General features: G+C 40.4%; 1 protein-coding gene across 2 annotated transcripts in view; it reads right to left on the bottom strand.

The window, feature by feature from the left end:
• Positions 1–21,000, bottom strand: part of LOC132823852 (protein LSM14 homolog A-like) — a 94,251-nt gene that overhangs the window by 9,394 nt on the left and 63,857 nt on the right. For both annotated transcript variants that reach the window (XM_060837916.1, XM_060837917.1), the window contains exons 4-7: positions 16,144–16,266; positions 14,049–14,216; positions 12,619–12,699; positions 8,132–8,302 (exon numbers count right to left, since the gene is read on the bottom strand). In XM_060837916.1, the coding sequence (XP_060693899.1) occupies positions 8,132–8,302; positions 12,619–12,699; positions 14,049–14,216; positions 16,144–16,266 (543 nt within the window). The remainder of the gene's footprint in view (positions 1–8,131; positions 8,303–12,618; positions 12,700–14,048; positions 14,217–16,143; positions 16,267–21,000) is intronic.

Here is a 21,000-nt window from a genome sequence, read left to right as displayed (position 1 = left end):
TCGAGTGACTATTAAACATTAGGGAGAGTTTCCATGTTAGTGATGATTATGTCTGCATGAAGTGTGTTTAGTTGTGAATCCTGTCAGACCACGTAGATCAGTTGGAATGGTAGTTAGAAGCAATAAAGACTTTACAGGAGCTAGGGGTTTGGTGGATGGCAGGTGCAGGGAGGGAGATAAATTGAAGAGCCAGTCGGGGAGATGGGTGACCTCCAGCAAAGGTAGGAGAGGGACGCAGATAGTGCAGGAATCTCCTGTGGTTATTTCCATCTCAAACAAGTATGCTGTTTTGGAAAATGTAGAGGGTAATGAACTCCGAGGGGGATGCAGCACAAAAAGCAAGATTCTGGTATCGAGACTGGCTCTAATGTAATGAGGGATACTCAGGTTCCAGGCAATCAATTGTGATAGGGGACTCACTCGTCAGAGACACAGACAGACGATTCTGTGGCCAACAGCGAGACATCAGAATGGTGTATTGCCTCCCTGATGCCAGGATCAAGGATATCTCAGAGAAAGTGCAGAATATTTTCAAAGGAGAGGGACCAGCAGGAGGTCATTGTACACATTGAACTAACGACGTAGGAAGAAAAAAGTATGATATTCTGAGGACAGAGTGTAGGAAGTTAGGAAGGAATTTACAAAGTAGGTCCTTACGGGTTGTCATATCTGGATTATTCCCAGTGTCACAACCACTGGGTGAGGGCGGGAATAGGAGGATAAAGCAGATGAATGTGTGGCAGAGGAGCTGGTGCAGGGGAGAAGGATTCACTTTTCTGGTTCATTGGAATCTCTGGTAGAAGTGACCTGGATAAGAAGGACGGATTGCACCTGAATTGGAAGGGGACTAATATACAGGCGAGGAGATTTACTAGAACTGCTTGGGAGGAATTAAACTAGTAGGGGGAAGGGAGGGGACCCAGGGAGATAGTCACAAAGAAGGTCAGTCTGAGCCTGGTATAGTTGGGTAAATGAGTAAGTCAAACAGACAAGGCAGGTAGGAACGAAGTAGAGAACAAATTAGGTGTGATAAATTAAACTTCATTAATTTCAATGTGAGGCTAACAGGGAAGGCAGATGAACTCAGGACATGGTTAGAAATGTGGGATTGAGATATCATAGCAATGACGGAGGCATGGCTCACGGATGGGCTGGCAGATTTATGTTTCAGTATAGATGCTATAGGAAGGATCGAAAGGAGGGGGAGAGAGAAGGGGGACTGGGGATTTTGATTAGGGATAACAATATGGCTCTATTTAGGGAAGATATTCCTGGGAATACACCCAGGGAAGTTATTTGGGTGGAACTGAGAAATAAGATAGGGATGATCACCTTATTGGGTTGTATTATAGACCCCCCGCAAAACAAGAGTCAGCAGGAAATTGAGAAACAAATTGCTAAGGAGATCTCAGTTACCTGAAGAATAAAAGGGTGGTTATGGTAGGGGATTTTAACTTTCCAAACATAGACTGGGATTGCTATGGTGTTAAGGGCTTGATGAGGAGGAGTTTGTTAAGCGTGTACAAGAAAATTTGATTCAGTAAATGGATATACCTACAAGGTAAGGTAAAAAAAACTTGACCTACTCTTGGGAAATAAGGCAGGGCAGGTGACTGAGGTATTAGTGGGGGAGCATCTTGGGTCCAGTGACCATAATTCTGTTGTTTTAAAATAGTGATGCTAAAGGATATACTGAATCTAAAAGTTAATTTCCTAAATTGGAGGAAGGCCAATTTTGATGGTGTTAGCCAAGAACTTTAAAAAGTTGATTGAGAGTGGATATTCGGAGATAAAAGGACAGCTGGAAAATGGTAAGCCTTCAAAAATGAGACAATGATAGTCTAGAATGTTCCTGTTAGGGTGAAATGCAAGGCTGGAAGGCGGAGGGAATGCTGGGTGACTATAGAAATTGAGGTTTTGGTCAACAGTAAGGAGGAAGCATACGTCAGGTACAGTCAGCAGAAATCGAGTGATTCTCTAGAACAATATAAAGGCAGTTGGAGTAAACTTGAGAGAGATAGCCGGAAAGCAAAAAGGGGACATGAGATAGCTTTGGCAAAAAGGGCTAAGGAGAATCCAAAGAGATTCTACAAATACATTAAGGACAAAAGGGTAACTCGGGAGAGAATAGGACCCCTCAAAAATCAGAAGGCAGCCTATGTGTGGAACTGCAGGAGATGGGGAAGATACTGAATGAGTATTTTTCATCAATGTTTACTGTGGGCAAGAAAATGGAAGATACAGAACGTGCAGAAATAAACAGCAACATCTTGAAAAATGCCCACATTCCAGTGGTGTGGTGCTGGACATCGACAAACGCACAGAGGTGAATAAATTCCCCAGGACTTGATCAGGTGTAACCTAGAACTTTGTGGGAAACTAGGAAAATGATTGCTAGGCCCCTTGCTGAGAATAAGGAACAGGAAATTTGACGTTTCGGGCCAGAGCCCTTCATCAGGAATTCCTGATGAAGGGCTCTGGCCCGAAACGTCGAATTTCCTGTTCCTTGGATGCTGCCTAACCTGCTGTGCTTTAACCAGCAACACATTTTCAGCTGTGATCTCCAGCATCTGCAGACCTCACTTTTTACCCTTGCTGAGAATATTTGGATCACTGATAGCCATGGGCGAGGTGCTGGAAGACTGGAGGTTGGCTAACGTGGTGCCACTATTTAAGAAAGGTGGTATGGAAAAGCCAGGGAACTATAGACCGGTGAGCCTGACATCAGTGGTTGGCAAGTTGTTGGAGGGAATCCAAGGGGCCGGATTTACTTGTATTTGGAAAGGTAAGGACTGATTCAGGTTAGTTAAGGAGGCTGTGTGTGTGGGAAATTGTGTCTCGATAACTTGATTAATTTTGTTTGAAGTAACAAAGAGGACTGATGAGGGCAGAACAATGGACATGATCTATATGGACTTCAGGAAGGAGTTCAACAAGGTTTGTCATAGTAGACTAGTTAGCAAAGTTAGATCACAAGGAAGAGAGGCAGAACTCGCTATTTGGATACAGAACTGACTAGAAGGGTGGTGGTGGTAAAGAGTTGCTTTTCAGACTGGAGGCCTGTGACCAGCCACAAGGTTTGGTGCTGGCTTCACTACTCTCTGTCATTTATATAAATGATTTGGATGTGAATATAGGAGGTATGATTACTAATGACACCAAAACTGGAGGTGTTGTGGGCAGCGAAGGTTACCTCAGAGTACAACGCGTCCTTAATCAGATGGGTCAATGGGCAAGGGAGTAGCAAATAGAGTTTAATTTAGATAAATGTGAGGTGCTGCATTTTAGAAAGGCAAATCAGGTCAGGACTTGTACATTTAATGGTAAGGTCTTGGGGTGTGAAGCTGAACAAAGAGACCTTGGAATGCAGGTTCATAGTTCCTCAAAAGAGGAGTCGCAGTTAGATAGGATAGTGAAGGTCATTGGTGTGCTTGCCTTTATTGGTCAGAGCATTGAGAAAAGGGGTTGGGAGGTCATGTTGCGACTGTATAGGACATTGGTTTGGCCACTTTTGGAATGTTGTGTCCAATTCTGGTCTCCCTGCTATAGGAAGGATGTTGTGAAACTTGTTCAGACAAGATTTATAAGCATGTTGCCAGGGTTGGAAGATTTGTGGTATTGAGAGATGCCGAATGGGCTGTGGCTATTTTCCCTGGAGTGTCAGACACTGAGGGGTGACCTTATGAGTTTATAAAATGATCAGGGGCATGAATAGGGTAAATGGACAAAGTCTCTTTCCCGGGGTGGGGGAATTCAAAACGAGATGGCATAGGTTTAAGGTGAGAAGGGAAAGATTTGAAAGGGATGTAAAGGGCAATTTTTTCACGCAAAGGGTGGTACGTGTATGGAATGAGCTGCCAGAGGAAGTGGTGGAGGCTGTTACAATTACAACATTAAAAAGACATCTGGATGGGTATATGATTAGGAGAGATTTAGATGGCTATGGGCCATGTGCTGGCAAATGGATTACTTAGGTTATCTGGTTGGCATGGACAAATTGGCTCGAAGGGTCTGTTTCCATGCTGTACATCTGTGACTATGATCTATTCCATCCAACTGAGAAAGTAAACAGGACATAGCTTTAACATTTCAACTGCTAAGAGTTGAGTGAAGGACACTGAGGAGCTTTCCCATTTGCAATAAGGATATTTGCATCTGTGTCACTGCAACATTTGCAAACGGCAGTTAAAATACACATACAGATTACGTTTTGGAATTATGTTTGCTGGAGTAAGCACAAGGCTAACTGAACAATATGGGACAAGTGGTTAGAATGCAGAATTCTCTGCCACAAAGATTTCTGAAACAAAATTACAAAATTGTTGTTACGGCACAGAAGGAGGCCTTTCAACCCATCATGTCTGCACTGGTTCTATTACTTCATGCCAATCCGTCTTTTGCCAAATCCCTGTACACCATTTCTATTGGAATAACTATCCAATGTCCCTTTTGAATGCCTCAACTGAACATGTGCCCACCACATTTCCAGGAAGTGTGTTACATACACTAATTACTCATTGTGTGAAAAAAACCTTCTTCTCACATCTCCCTTGCTTCTTTTGCACATCACTTTAAAATCAATGCCCTCTTATTCTTGTTTCTTTTACAATTGGGAACAGCTTCTCCCTATTTTATCCAGCTGACTCATGATTTTCAAAACCTCCATCAAATCTCCTCTCATCCCTCTTCTCTCCAAGGAGAACAGTCCCAACTTCTTCAATCAATCTTCAGAATTAAAGTTACTCATTCCTGGAGCAATCTTTGTAAATCACTAAAAATAAAATGATACTGTGTGCATAAAAGGAATGTTAAAGAGAAACAGGAGCAAGAAGGATTAGACTGAGTGATTCAAGCAGAAGGGAACAACAGTACTGACCAGACAGAACAAATGTTTTGTGAACATTCCAAGTAGTTTGTAGTTATTTGGATATCAGCATTGACACATATTCTAAAGTTCATATACCACAATGGAGTTTCTCCAATCAACAAATAACAACACTCAGTAAAGCCCTTGCATCAAATTATTTAATCAATCCCCCAAAACAACTTGCCTCGTCCTGATCAGTCTATAGCAGAATATACAATACTGTGGGCCAAGGCTCAGTGGTCTGATCCTCAATGCCAAAAACGTCATTGATTCCACTTGACAGACTTGTGCACACACATTGTGGTGCACTAGTGAGGAGTAATACACTGTCAGAGCTGCCAGCTTCAGGATGAAATATTAAATCAAGGTCATATCAGGTGTTCCTGGGGGACACTAAGTTGGAGCAGAGGTGTTCCCCATGATATCCTACTCGATATATTTCTTCGCAACAGACATGAATGACAGATTACCTGGTCATTTAACAAAACCTAAACTTTTGCTCCTTGTCCTTTTTAACTACCTGTAACTTCTGATCCTGTTGATCCCACATTAGTCTCCTCCAACATTTCTCCAGGTCATGCAGAAAATCAATTACAATAGTTTCACCTCTTGCTCTCATCACTATTACTTCTGGTATCTGCCATGGATAGATCTTTGGCACTCGTCTGCTTTGCAACCACATTCTGCCCCTCAGCAGTATCATTTAAAGACAAAGTGGTCGGCTTCTCACATCCACTGATGATACTCAACTTGACCTCAATACCATGCAACTCCTCCACTGTTGCTCAATTATCAGACTGCTAAACTAACATACAATACTGCTGAAGCAGAAATTCCTCATAAGTAATGTGAAGATTGATGCTCGTGTTTACAGTCCATGGTCCAAACTCCATTCCACAATTATTGACACTATCCTTCTCCCTGGCAACAGTCCAAGATTAAGTCAATCTGTTTGCAATAATTATATCATACTTGAAGGAGAGATAAGCTCCTGAAGTCATATATGCATCATCGTGAAGGGTAACTGTTACTGCTTCCAAGACTTCACCTGTTGGTGAATCCCCCCTACCCCCATGTTCATCTCTCAAGACTAAGCTAAAATCTACAGACATTTCAAAGTTGAATGGAAGGTTCAGCTGTTAGGAGAATGCAATGATGTTATAGTGTGATTTGGACAGGCTGAGAGTGTGACAAATGCATGGCAAATACAGGATAATATGGATAAATGTGCATTTGTCCACTTTGGTAGCAAAAATAGGAAGGCAGATTATTTGAATGGTTGTAAATGAAGATAGGGAAATCCGAGAGTCCTTGTGCACTAGCCGCTAAAAGTAAGCATGTAGGTGCAGCAGACAGTAAAAATGACGAACTGTTGGCTGGCATGGTGAAAGGAACAAGGGTGTCTTGCTGCAATTATACAGGGCACTGGTGAGGCCACACCTAGAATACTGTGTGCAGTTGTCGTCTCCTTTTCTGAGGAAGGATGTTCTTGCTGTAGAGGGAGTGCAGCGAAGATTTATCCAATTGATTCCCGGGATGGCAGGACTGACAGAAGGAGGAATTGGGTCAGCAAGGATTATATTCACTGGAGTTTAAAAGAATGAGGAGGATCTCATTGAAGCCTATAAAATTTTAATAGGATGAGACAGGTTTGATGTAGGGAAGATGTTCCTGATGTTGGGGAAGTCCAAATCCAGGTATCAATAGTTTAAGGATAAGGGGTAAACTAAAATGAGGAGAAATTACTTCACCCATAGAGTGATGAGCCCATGGAATTCACTATGACAGAAAGTGGTTGAGGCCAAAACATTGTGTTTTCAAGGTGGTAGATATAACTTTTGGCTAAAGAGATCAAGTGAGAGGGGGTGTTAAGGCTTTGAGCTTGACCATTAGCCACAATTATACTGGATGGCAAAGCAGGTTCAAAGGGCTCAATTACCTGCTCTTGCTGCTACCTTCTGTGTAGACCCAACCATTCAAACACATTCCTGATTGATCTCCCACATGCGACTATTCATAAACACGAGATCATCTAAAACTCAACTACCTGTCTTAACTCACATCAAGTTCCACTGACCTAACAATCTATGCTTGCAGACTTACATAACCTCAGTCAAGTAATACCTTGATTTTAAAATTCTAATCCTCCACAGCCTCAGTCCTCCCTGTCTCTCACCTTCTCCACACCCACAATTCACAGATATCCTTGCTCCGAGCTGGATTGCATCACCACTGATGTCTGGGTCTACAATTGCTTTTGTCCAAGCTCTGGAACACCTTCCCCACTGCAGCATTTCAAGGCAGTAGCTCACCATCACCGTTTCAATATCTCTTTCCTTAGTGCTCTCCACCTCACTTTCCTCTTTCAAGAAACTCCTTAAAACATATCACCTTGTCTAAGTTTTTCACAATATCAAGACATCCCAGAGTACCACATTGTGATCTGCAGTCACTTGCAATAGAGAAAACCCAGTTCTGGAAAAAACAAGCAGTAAATATATTTTACTGCATGTGGGCCAAGTCAAGAAGAGAAAAAGGTTTCTTTAATGTCTCATTAAGATACCACAGCAGACAAGAATCAGCCTAATTGTCACACTGCAATAGAACTCTCCTTTCATGCTGCTCAGTGTTAATGCAGGAGTCCTGGCATTGACCCAGTCACAACAAAAGAATGGCAATACACTTACAAATCAGAACAGGGAGTAGCTTACAGGAAACTTGCAGGTGAGGTGATTGCTATCTATCTGCTGATCTTCTCCTTCAAGATGGCAGTGGGTGTGGGTTTGTAAAAATCTTCAGGAAATCTTTGCAGTGCATCTTGTAGATAGTACACACCACTGCGATTGAGCTGCTGTAGTGGAAGGAATTTATTGTTTGTAGATGTGGTGTCAATCAAGTGGGCTGTTTTGCCATGGTTGGTGTCAAGCTAGAGTATTGTTGGAGCTGCATCCATCTAGGCAAGTGGGGAATTTCTATCACATTCCTGACTTGTGCTTTGTTGATGATTCTAATTTCATTTTCCAACAGCTGGCTCGTAGCCTTGGATGCTTGGGCATCATAACCTTTGAATATGTTTGTCACTTTGTCTGGTTTTCCCATCTGGCTAGTATATGGGAGTCAGAATGATAAAGACAAGTCAAAGTCATTGGGCACTAATAACAACAGATATATGCAGTAAAGATACCAAGAGCCTCAGCTGTGAACAATGCTGTATGGAAACTGCAGCCTCAGTGAAACATAAGAACCCAAAAAAGAAAACATTACCTTTCAATTTCAGCTTATTCTGGAACTCTCTATCAATCTCCTCTTTGTTGAACTGTGCATTCGCACTCTCAAAGTCGAAGTCTTTCTCGAACTTCATTGGGCCGTCTCTTCTTACAGTGAATCTTCCCCTCCCTCGGCTCCCACCACGGCCTCGCCTGACAGCCTGACCCCCTGATAACAAATAGAAGAAATGTTAGTGCATCAAGAAGCCAGTTCAGAAATCCCCAGGACCTGATGACATATTTCATTGGCTGCTATGGGATGCATGGGAGGAAACTGTGGGGCCCTAGTGGATATATCTAATACTTTGCTGGTCTCAGTCACCAGATGACAGGAGGACAGATAATGTGATTGCTTTGTTCAAGGAGGACAGCAGGGATAGACCAGGTAATCACAGGCCAGGGTAGTCTAATTGATATGTTTTATATGGACATCAGGAAGACCTTGAACAAGGTCCCACATGTGAGGCTGGTCCAAAGGTAAAAGTGTACATGATATAAGGCAAGTTGGCAAACCAGTTCACACTTGTCTTACAAAAGGTGATGGTGGAGGGCTGTGATCAAGCGGGGACACTTACTGTTTGTAATGTACATTAAGGACTTGGATGTGAAAGGAGAACATTTTAATTCATTAGTTTGCAGATGATAAAAAAATTAGTCTGCAGACTATATTGATCAGCTGATAAAATGAGCAGAGCAATGGGATTTTGGGAGGTCTATTCAGGGAAGGACACACACAATGTATGGTAGGTCCTTAGGGAGTACTGAAGAACAAAGGGAGCTGGTATACAAATCCAAAGATCCCTGAAGGGGTTAACACAAGTGAAAAGGATGGTGAAGGCAGCACATGGGATGCTTGCTTTCATTAGCTAGGGTGTAGAATACAGGAGCAAGGAAATCTTGTTACAGCTTTTTAAACATTGGTAAGGCCAGAGACGGAATAGTGGTCTCCACATTGGTGACTGCACTGGAGAGGATGCAGACAAGATTCACTAGGATGTTAAATGAGTCTAAAAGTTTAATGAAGAGAGATTTGGACAGGCTGGGTTTGTTTCCTTGGAGCAGAGGCAGCTTGGGGGTGGATTCTGATTGAGGTGGACATAATTATGAGAGTCATAGACAAGAGTAGATCATGAGAATCTCTTCCCAATACCAGACTTCTCAGACCAGGTGGCATTAAGTTTCAGGTGAGGAGTATGTGGTTTAAAGGATATCAGAGAAAGAATTTTTTCACCCAGAGGGTGAAATAATGGAAGGCGCTGCCTGAGGGGGTGGTGAAGGCATGTAATCTCACAACATTTAAACAGCATCAGAATGAGCACTTAAAATGCTGACTCACAGTTAGCTACGGACAAAGTGCAGGTAAATGGGATTAGTGGGGTCTGGTGTTTGTTGGTCGACATAGAAATGGTGGGAGAATGGCCTGTTTCTTTGCCGTATGACTCGTTGACTCTTTAACAGGACAGTGTAGAAAGGAAGTGCCCACTGTTAAATCTTTGAAGATTACAATAAAGATGTGGTTTATGAAGATACATCCAGCAGCCCATTATTTCAGTTCAAGTGTATTCTGTCCACAGGAGTACATTCAGCACCGTGTAAATAAATATACCAAGTCAACATGTACCTGTGGATGGACACGTGATCCAAAGGGCAATGTTACTCATCGACTATCTCACCTCACACAATCCCTACATAGGCAGATCAAAATTAATCACAGCACAAAACAAAGATTAAACTGAAATCTTGAAGGTCATCCCGAAGCTCACTTTGTCCACAAACAACAGGCAAATTGTCAAATCAGTCCAATCAGGATTGTGTGCTCACAGTGTCTGCCAACGGTAGCATGCCTTCAAATACAGTTTCAAAATTAAGTGATAAGAATTTTTTTCTTGCAACTGCACAGGTACACTTGCACTAAATGGAATGTGTTATCCGGGGAAGCACAGTAGGTGAAAAAAAAAGGTCTTCACAGTTAATACAACAAAGGGTTATGAAATTCTGAGGTAGTGATCTCTCAGTTTTATACATAATACAATGATGAAACAGCCACAGGTTTCAAAAGAAAGATGAATAGAGATTGAAAGAATACATTTACCCAAACTTTGTTAAGTAGTTCAACTAATCATACACCCAGACAGTGCAGTGGTGGATGTCACTCATCTTGCAATCCAGAGTTCTAGGCTAAAGCACTCAGGGCAAGGGTGCAAAAGCCACCATGGCAACTGCTGGAATTCACATTATAAAATAAAGGATCTTGTGGAACAATGGTAGCATCTTTACCAACGTTTCCTCTAATTTTCTTAACAGCTGTGTGCGTCTCTCGGGTTAGTACACAGCAACAACTTGTGGAACTGGAAGTCATTGTCGCAATTAGTGTGCTGTTGGTGATTGCTGTGTGCGGAACATCAGAGCAGCTGCGCATGTGCACAGCTTACAGGTAACATTGATCCCTACCTTGGGGCTAGTAGTTCCAGGTTGAAGTTCTACCTGTCACAAAGGTCTTGTTAAAAGTTTGTTAATGGGAACATCATTGGCTGGGCCAGTATTTATTGCTGATCCCTATATCTCTCAAAGGTAAATTAAAAATACTTGAAACTTGGTGTCAAAACATGGAATCACTCAAGGACTTAAAAGTCAATTCCCAGTCAGTGACATGGACAAGGGAAACACATTTTACAGCAACTACTGAAATCAAAGACAAAAAGTGATAAACCCCTGATGCTTGCAGTGGCCCTGTTAGAAATACCCACTTGCTAATACTGGAGGTGGTCAGAATGGGAATTAGCTATAAGCCACAACAATTCTTGACAAAATCATATATCAGCATCAGATTCTTGAGCAATCAATTCTCATCAAGTATCCAGGAAAGGAGATACTTGAAATTAAAATACTAAAAAGTTGTTTATATTTTGAGAAGTCATAAAGTAAATATTTGCAACAACAAAAGCTGGAGTATATGTTTGTGAAATGTCTCATTTAAGTTCAGGAAATAATGGCCAGCTCTCCCTCTATTTTTTTTTGAGCAACTTATTAAAATTAAATAGAAAGAACATTAATCTTTAATGTTTTTATGAGTTAAAATTAAAACCACTCTTTTCCAATGAAGTGCCAAGAACAAGATACATTTAGAAAAGCCAAAACCAGCAATGACTCTTTGGAGTTAGAGAAACATGGCAATTACTTGCCATGTTTCTCTAACTCCAAAGAGTCATTGCTGGTTTTGGCTTTTCTAAATGTATCTTGTTCTTGGCACTTCATTGTACCTTGTTTAAACCTGTCAACTAGCTCCACATTACTACCTGAAAACAGCAATTTCCAGTCAGTTTTATTGTTAAGTAATGATTACATTTATGCAATTTTTCTGGACAAATGACATGCTTTTAAAAAAAACACATCTAACAAAAAAAAAGTCAACCTCATGTGATCACTTGGAATTCAAAACGTGGGTTCACAGACTCTGACTGTGATGAAAGTTAAATAGATCACGAAGGCTAAGGGAAAAAATGCATTTTGGACACCACCAGGTGGGGGAAGATTGGAACCAGCCAAACTTGGAAAGGGATTATTGGCATTGATATCCTGAGTAACCATCAACACTTTACAGACATGAATGAGAAATCGCTTTTACCATACAAGGTTGTACACTTGTGAAGGTTGTTTCTAACTGAAACAGCTGTAGCTAGACTAAAACACTCCCAAATCTCAACACACCTTTAAAAACTTCTTTAAAGCCCATTTCTTTTGTCAATTTTTAGATTAACATCTCACCTTTCTTGAAGAAGTTTAAGCTTTACTCATAGACATGTGTGTAATCCAACATTTTTTGAATAAAGGAGTTACTTAAAATACAAAATACCATCAGATTTAAATCTCAATAGGACACATTAAAACTTTCAAAGATGACATAGACCAAAGTATTGATTGTTCGATTATCAATCTGTCTAACAGCTGACCTGGAAATCTAGTTTAGACTAAAAAATGTGCATCTGCTGACACCATCCAATGATAAATTAAGACTGTGCATGCTCACCTCCGATTTGTTTTAAATGATCATACACAATATAAACCCGATTAAAATTATACATAATGTAATAATTGTTTTCTCTTCACCGAAATATTTTTTCGTTTCTTAAGTCATTTGTAAGCATTTAAGTTCGTATCACGTTTTATTTCAATTTATTTCAGATTTTGTAGTTACCATACATACTCCGAGGTGTCAGCAAATGCAGTCTTATGCTAAATACAACATTGTATTGAAGCAAGATTTTAGCTGTTATAGTACATGTACAAGTAAAGAGCAATCAGGGCCATCTCCCCTGAGACCACACCCAGGAAGTTCAGGGCAGGTACCAGGACATTCCCATGTACTGCCCAGCGTTATTGGTCTCTCCAAACTCAGCAGGACCAACATTCTCACTCTCAGAGATACCCAACAGAATTAGGTCAGAGAACAAAGAAAGATTATTGGATGGTAACAAAGACACATACCTGATGGCCTCCTGTTTGGTTCCCGATTTTCATTCTTGAAGTGATCACTTTCTGGCCGTAGAACTTTCTGAGATTCAAAAACTAAAACAAAACAAAAAACTGTAATAAATAATTTTGCCTCCAACTAGGGTCAATGTCATTTTCTAAGTCTTTTTAGGGACCAAAGCAATTATATATTTAAACCTCAAAATCTAATACAAGAGGGTTAATAGCAAAAGAACTGCTGGTTCACAGACTCTCAAAACCACTGAGCAGAACACCTCAGGTTTATTTTATATCAAGATTAAACCAATTTATATCTTCAGCATCTAAAGCTATAAATTCTCATTTAATTATTATACAGAAATCAAAAGAAGGTCAATATATTAATCTAACAAATATCAACTTCAATCCTGGAGCATTCTCAACACCAGATACCAAATGAAGATTCAATAGGTTCACATTTATATGTCAAAGATTCAAAGCAACTCAAGATGGTATCTCTGACCCTTTTGAGAGCATCATATGCCATTGTCACCGACACACAAAACCTCCAATATTACATATAGAAGCCAAAACAATCCTTCACAATTGTAATTATATCTGTTCAACATCAGTAACTTCAATCTGCTTTCTTCAAACTGATCCTTGAGTGCTTCTTAAATTGTTGAAATTAAAGTGTGTGTTAGCCTATGGGAAGGAGGAGAAAATTCATAACATAAATGCAAGCTACAGTAAATTGAGAACAATGACTTAGCATAGTTGACTGAAGATTTATCACTGACCAAAAACAAAAGCATCAACTCAAAACAAATACGGGGGAGGGAAGTGGTAATACAGTCATATTGTTACTGGATTTATTATCCAGGGACCCATGCTAATGCTGAGGGGACAAGGACTTGACTCTCACCATGACAGATGATAAACTTTGAACAATGATACCTGAAACTTAGAACTAGCCACTACACAAAACATACAACCATTATAATTTATCATAAAAACTTTTAGGTTCACTCAAGTCCTTCAAGGTCATCCTTACTCAGCCTGGTCCACATGTACCTCCAGATGCATCACAATGTGTTTGACTTGTGACTGCCATCTGAAATGGCCCCAGCAAGCCAGTCAGTGTGAGTGGCAACAAGAGATACGCAATAAAACGTTGGCTCAGCCAGTGACACCCATATTCCATGAGCAAATTGAAACAAAAAGAAACCAACGCATTTATTAATTCTGGTGATTAGTGAAAGTGTATGACTTCATTCATTTCATAGCAGATGAACCTCCACATAATCACCACTGTAAAAGTAGTTATAAAGCAGCAGTTTACTAAATTTATGCTCATTCCAAACAGATGTAGCACACGCATATAAACACAGGGAATGAAGAAGAATCGGGACTAGCTTGTTTGGTTTAGACTGCAACTATCTGTTGGACATGAACTTATTTCTTACCTTTTCTTGCATCATGAGAATCTGTTGGTTTGTGATGGTGAACTGATGGCAGAGGTCTGGCTAGTACAGGACTTCTCCTGCCCACAGGGCCCTGAGAAGTATTTGTCTGCACTGCTTGTTCCATTGTTGGACTTTTCCTCATTGAATCCAGTTTTGGGCTTGATCGGCCTATAAAAGAATGCACCAAAAGCCTGCATTATAGAGAACCAGACACGCACAAATGGTACATTGCAAACATTTGTAGCCAAAATAGACGATAGCTCACAAGAGGCTGTGTCTGTAAGGTTCCAGAATGACAAGTTTTAAATCTATAAATACACCAAGTTTCATTCACCTTTAAGGCTTCCCCACTTGACCACAGACCTGAGGAGCAGACACCAGTTCCCAAGCTGCAACCAATGTCCATGAGCAGTGAATAGGAAACATAGGAACTGCCTGGAAGAGTTTCTCGTTTCTCTGCCCAAGAACTCCCATTTCTCCTTTCCCACTGCATAAAATATATTCACTATACAGTACTACTTTGAGCATGGTTAACTGAAGGGAACAATTCAAAAACTGTCATCTGAAAAGGTTTTGGGGTCAGGTGGTTACAATATTAAAACGTGGATGTGGGAAAATGACAAGTGATATGGAAGGTGGTGATGAGACCAATTGCATTAAAAATCTGCAGATAAGTAGGGGAGGAAGAGGAGAGATTGGTTATTAGGATCACAGCCACATAAGATGTCATTTGTAGCTTTAATGAGCATAGTTTCAATGCCTGCAGTGGTCAGAGGCCAAGTATGGAGAAGTTCAGATATGAGGAAAAATTGGCTATTATAGAACTTGATCGCAAAGGGAGGCTTGGGCTGAGACGGTAGATTGCAAAACAGGATTTATTGAAAGTGGATTTTTTTTTAAGGCCGTAGATTTAAAAGGTGGATGATACACAGAGAATTAGATTCCGCTTTATTCCAACTGCCAACCTAATTCAGAACCCTCCAAAGTCAACATACTAAAGAATGGCATTTTTATTTCAAAAGTACAAGACAGTAAGCTTGAAGCCAGGAACATTGCCTCAGATCAACCATTATTCATTGCAGGATGTTTCCATTTCTACAGCCTCTCATAGCCAACAAAATCAAACATCTCTTTGACTCACTTATTGTAGTCTTAAATCCTAATTCTTTTACGAGATCACACACCTGTACCCTTTCAGCGTTGCAATAAAACAACCATAACTTTCTGCATAAGTTCTGTTTTAGAAGGGATAAGTCATGACGCACAGTTTGGGACTTGATACAATACTAAGATTTGTTCAAATTGTTCATGTCCCATTGTTCAGTTGGTCTTATGAAATTCCTGACAAAATTAAAAGCTGTAGAAGTTTATAAATCTCACAAATAAAATGACAGTGCAGTTAACTACAGTTGTGGAAACTCGATTGTATTTGCAATCGAGACAATCCATCTTAACCATTTGCAAGAAATTAACTTGCTGAACATTAAAAAATTGACAAGGATGCTTCGTGGAATGTGTTAGATAGTTAAGTGTACTGGTTTCAAACTTAACTTAGGCTTTGCAAACCTAAAAGCTCTTAAATCTGCTCCTGCATTTGTATTTTGTTAGCCATTTCCAATCGGGATATTCAGTTAACACTTGGAGTCTTTTGGTTGGGCAGAAGAAAAATAAGTCAAAGCAGGATTCCCATTACCAATTTCAATCCAATCATCCCAGTAACAGGTGTAGATGACATCAGGGTCAACACCAAGATCACTATGGAAAGAAGTGGCTGAAGACATCAACCACTCTGTTGTGTGCAAGAACCACATTGAGCAAAATAGTTATGAATGCTCAGCTCTTGAAAGCCCAGCATGAAAAAGCATACAGGCACAAAATGTGGTCAAAGTATGCTGATCACTTCAGGGGGTCCTGGTGCATTTTTATAATGTTCACTTCAGTGCCTGCAGGGGAGATTATATAGAATTGGAAATATACAGAGTTAGAAATATACAACAACTTTAATAGATGCTCTTTCTCAACTTTTCAATGGGTACTTTCATCACATAAGTTCACAGTTACTTTCTTTTTAATTTCAATATGTTAAAGACTTTACCCTGAAAAGCTAACTGCAATTTCAGTGAACCTGTATCAGGTTTGACGGTTGAAGCCAGTGAGCTGGTCTGTGTAAGTGATGCGAAGCTGGTTTTGTTGCTGTTGAAAGATGATGAGGGACCTCCTGTTTGTGACCAATAACAAAAACAAAGGGAAGAATTAAAAAAAAGACAAAACATTACAAAGATCCCATCATCACTGCCACATTAGAATCTATTAATACAGTCAATAAAAAGCAAAACACCACTCCTCCATTTGACAGACAAGCTTTCTTAAGATTTATTTGTTAAGCTGTAAAACTTGTCTGCAGAAGTAAAATCCAGATTCAAGGAATGTGAACCCTCACCTACTAGACAATGATATCATTCCACGTTTTGAATCTTTGAACTGAAACATCTCTCACACAATCTGAAGATCATACTTAGATTATTAGCAGGAAAAATCACAAACAGGGCTTGACAAGATTTGGGGATTGTTGAATTTCACAAACCAAAGTCCATTTCTTGCTTGCTGTTACACAGGCAAAGTCTAACAAACTGCGATCATTCGTCTACATCAAATTGACAAGTCTCAAACTCCTCTGAAAAGGCTGCTTTATTTGCAAATAAAGATTTTAGGTTAGGGTGTTTCATTTCCTTCCATAACAACAACTTTCTAAATATTGCGGAATTTCAGGAGAGACACAAATTCTGAAGAGATGCACCAAAATGCAAATGCTGTTTTCCGCATGAATTAAAGATAATAATCATATCATCCTCCTTGATAGATTACTGTAGAAGGTGGTTTTTCAATTATATAACCAAGTTATTTTGTCCCTGTTCAACGTAGAATCCATCCCACTGGTCATTTCCAAAGAGAAATCGGCAACTGCTGCACAACTATTCACCTTCAAAAGGTGGGTTAAAAACTGGAGATCAAAGATAGTTGTATCCTCATGCAACTAAGTTGAGGTGTCTGCAACAGCCTTGTTCATGGAATCATACAGCATGGAAACAGATTCTTCAGTCTAACCAGTCCATGCCAAACCTAATCCCAAACTAACCCAGCCCCACTTGCCGACTCCTGGCCCATATCCCTCCAAACCTTTCCAATTCATGTATTTATCCAAATATAGAAATTATTTCTCAAATGAGTGGAAGATTGCTACAATTGGTACCTGTGCATTTGCTGAACCCTACAATTAGGGCAGCCTCATTGGTCCACACAAGTGAGGCATCATAGCTTCAATTCCAAAGTTAGTCAATTTCAGCCAAAGCAGTAATGTCTCTCTTGTGGCCTGGGGGAGGTGAGGAACAAATAGCTTAGCCAGGTGTTTCTACAAAGTCGATTTACACCTGTAAATGGATGAGAAATGGTTTGTTTTTAACTGTGATGGCCTCAAAGGTGAAGGGGCTTGGTAGGTATTCACCATCTTGGTTTCAATACAAACAACAACTACTTAATGGGCGGCACAGTGGCACAGTGGCAAGCACTGCTGCCTCACAGCGGTTAGCACTGCTGCCTCACAGCGCCAGAGACCTGGATTCAATTCCCGCCTGTGTGTGGAGTTTGACCATTCTCCCAGTGTTTGCGTGGGTTTTCTCCAGGTCCTCCGGTTTCCTCCCACAATCCAAAAAAATGTGCAGGTTAGGTGAATTGGCCATGCTAACTTGCCCGTAGTGTTAGATGAAGAGGGGAATGGGTCGGTGTGGACTTGTTGGGTCGAAGGGCCTGTTTCCACACTGTAAGTAATCTAATCTTAATTAAACTTCAAGGGTTGCCACATCAGTGAAACAGCAAAGAGAAATGGAAACAAAATTGTTAGGTTAATACATCCTGTCATTTCAAAACAGATTCACTTTTACATAACAGAGGACCGATGGCACCACCATCTTGATTATTTCGACAAAAAAATGAAAGACCCACGAACAATATATTTGAAATTCTCCAGTTACCATCATTATCATTTGGACATTCGAACATTTAATTATTATTTATTTTAAATCAATTTGCACAAATATCATGGGCTACAAAAATACAAAAACAAAATTAGAAATAACACTGGTATTAATAATTAGATTAGGATCTAAAATTATCAGAATCCAAAATTCAGCAATCATTACGTTCTCTCCATGGAGGCTGCTAAAAACTTATTTCCAGCATTGCCAGTTTATATTTCAGACTGCCAACACACAATTTTCTGCTTTTCAATACAGTTTATTCATTGCGCAGATGAGATAGGGCATTGGATTATTCTTACATCTTCCTGATTTACATTTTAATTCAGATTCTTAATTTGACAGCAGGTCGCTGCCATGAAATCTGTCTGCTGGCAACAATTAGCAAAGTTTTGAGTTTTGCAGCACCTTGGGGCAAAGGAATTTGTGGGACATTTGAGATGTTATTACACAGAAAAAACTGTTCTCATTACTTGATGACACAGTATGAAAGAACCTACAAGATCCTTTGCTCAGATGCAGAGAGAATATATAGATTCTGTTTGAAAAAAAAATTAGTGTTGTAACGACCTTGAGAGACACTGCCTCAAGAAGGTGGTGGAAGCAGAGATGAGTAGTCCTAAAAGGAATGGGACTGACTGGATTTCTTTCCAGGTAGGCGGCATGGGTTTGATGAGCCAAATAACCTGAGTCAAAATGACTGCCTCTGAAACTCCAGTCCTATTTGGGGAATATTTAACAAAGTATCGCCAAGGTGGTCAGATGGCTGCTACATAGGGGAACACACTGAAATTCATTATTGAAACACAAACAAATGTTTAAGCCAGGGCTGAAATAGTGAATTCGGTCTGCTATTCAAATGTTTAGATACCTACAGTGTGGAAACAGGCCCTTTGGCCCAAAAAGTCCACATCGACCTTTATTTACCCCTGACTAATCCACCTAACACTATGGGCAATTTAGCATGGCCAATTCACCTAATCTGCACAGCTTTGGACTGTAGGAGGAAACTGGAGCACCCGGAGGAAATGCACGCAGACACAGGGAGAACGTGCAAACTCCACACAGACAGTTGCCCGAGGCAGGAATTGAATCCAGGTCCCTGCTGTGGGGCAACAGTGCTAACCACTGTGCCAACGTGCCACCCATGTGAAGACATCACAGTCAAGTCCAGTTGGGATTTTCCACCTAGGATCCTTCAGATCATCACAAATTCCACTTGAGACTTGAGATGATCTACCTTAAAAATACCAGATTACACTTCAGGAAGTTGCAGAGCAGATGGCATTGCAATTTCATATGACAACTCCTGTGATAACTACTCACACACAAGTAATCTCCAGGTTCCATTCCAGAGAACAGTCCAAAGTAAATTTGGATATAAGTTGGAACACAATACAGCACAAAATAGCCAGAAGTATGAGTAAATATTTACATATCGGATCTTTAAAATAAATATTATTAACGTGGAATTTTGTTTTTAAGTATAAAGATACATAAGTTTATAAATTGGGGGCCACCAATGATGCCAAATTAGGATGAAGACCATTTCATTGCTATAATTGCTGAATTAATGTTCAAAGTTTGCAACTGAAGCCAAGGGCTGAAGAATCCCTGGACAGCATCAATAGTGGGTGACAATAAGGCTATTTTACAGCAGTTCAAAAAATGAAGAACAGTTAAACTCTAGAAGACTGGGACTACTTCCTGGACAATGCTGGTGATAATTAGCATGTGTTGGATGAACGTGCATCACATGCATTACAGAGATGGTACTAAGCCATAAAAATATATTAACTCTTTCAGTTAATTATCTGGTCTTTAATTAATTTGTTTCGTTTGCATGGAAATGTATTTGAGAAAAATGGTGGAATGGGGGCAATATTACTCATTTACTAATCAACAGGGCAAGGCTCATTGGGCATACTGTTTGAATCTCACTGTGACAGCTGGTGAACTTTATATTCAACGAATAAAAATGTGGAAACAAAAGTTAATTGCATTAATGGTGCCATGAAATGATCACATTGTAAAAACCCAACTAACTCATTAATTTTCTTCAGGGCTGGAAACTGGTCATCCTTACTGGTCAGGTTTCCACGTGGTTGACACTTAAATACACTGCACAATTGCCGAGCAAGGCATTCAGTTCAAGAGTAATTCTAGCTGAGCAGCAAGTACTGACCTTGCTGCATCCTACAGAACAATAAGGGAAAGAACAAAAAGATTTCCTATACTAAGGGAAAACCACAAATCTTCAACAGTTAACATATTGAAATCAACGTATCTCGTTTTCCAAACCGCATTCTCAACAAGTGCTGATAAATCTCAGCTCAATTCATTACGCAACTTCAATAATGTAAATGAAATTATTGTCCAGAGGGAGATAACTATGACCATTTCTTTATTGTAACAATAAAGAAATTTGTGGGCGGCATGGTGGCACAGCGGTTAGCACTGCTGCCTCACAGCGCCTGAGACCCGGGTTCAATTCCCAACTCAGGCAACTGACTGTGTGGAGTTTGCACGTTCTCCCAGTGTCTGCGTGGATTTCCTCCGGGTGCTCCGGTTTCCTCCCACAGTCCAAAGATGTGCGGGTCAGGTGAATTGGCCCTGCTAAATTGTCCATAGTGCTAGGTAAGGGGTAAATGTAGGGGTATGAGTGGGTTGCGCTTCGGTGGGTTGGTGTGGACTTGTTGGGCCGAAGGGCCTGTTTCCAAACTGTAAGTCTAGTCTAATCTAATCTAATCTAATATACAGAAAAACCCCAGGGAGATAGTGAGGAAAGAGATTGACCTGAGACGGGTACAGCTGAGAACAGAAGTGAGTCAAGCAGTCAGGGACAAGGTTATAACTAATAAATTAAACTGCATTTATTTCAATGCAAGGGGCCGAACAGGGAAGGCAGATGAACTCAGGGC

Source organism: Hemiscyllium ocellatum, chromosome 17 (genome assembly GCF_020745735.1).
Source record: "Hemiscyllium ocellatum isolate sHemOce1 chromosome 17, sHemOce1.pat.X.cur, whole genome shotgun sequence".
NCBI classification, from domain to species: Eukaryota; Metazoa; Chordata; class Chondrichthyes; order Orectolobiformes; family Hemiscylliidae; genus Hemiscyllium; species Hemiscyllium ocellatum.
Note: the sequence above shows the minus strand (reverse complement) of the source record. Positions and strands in the feature narration are given on the sequence as shown.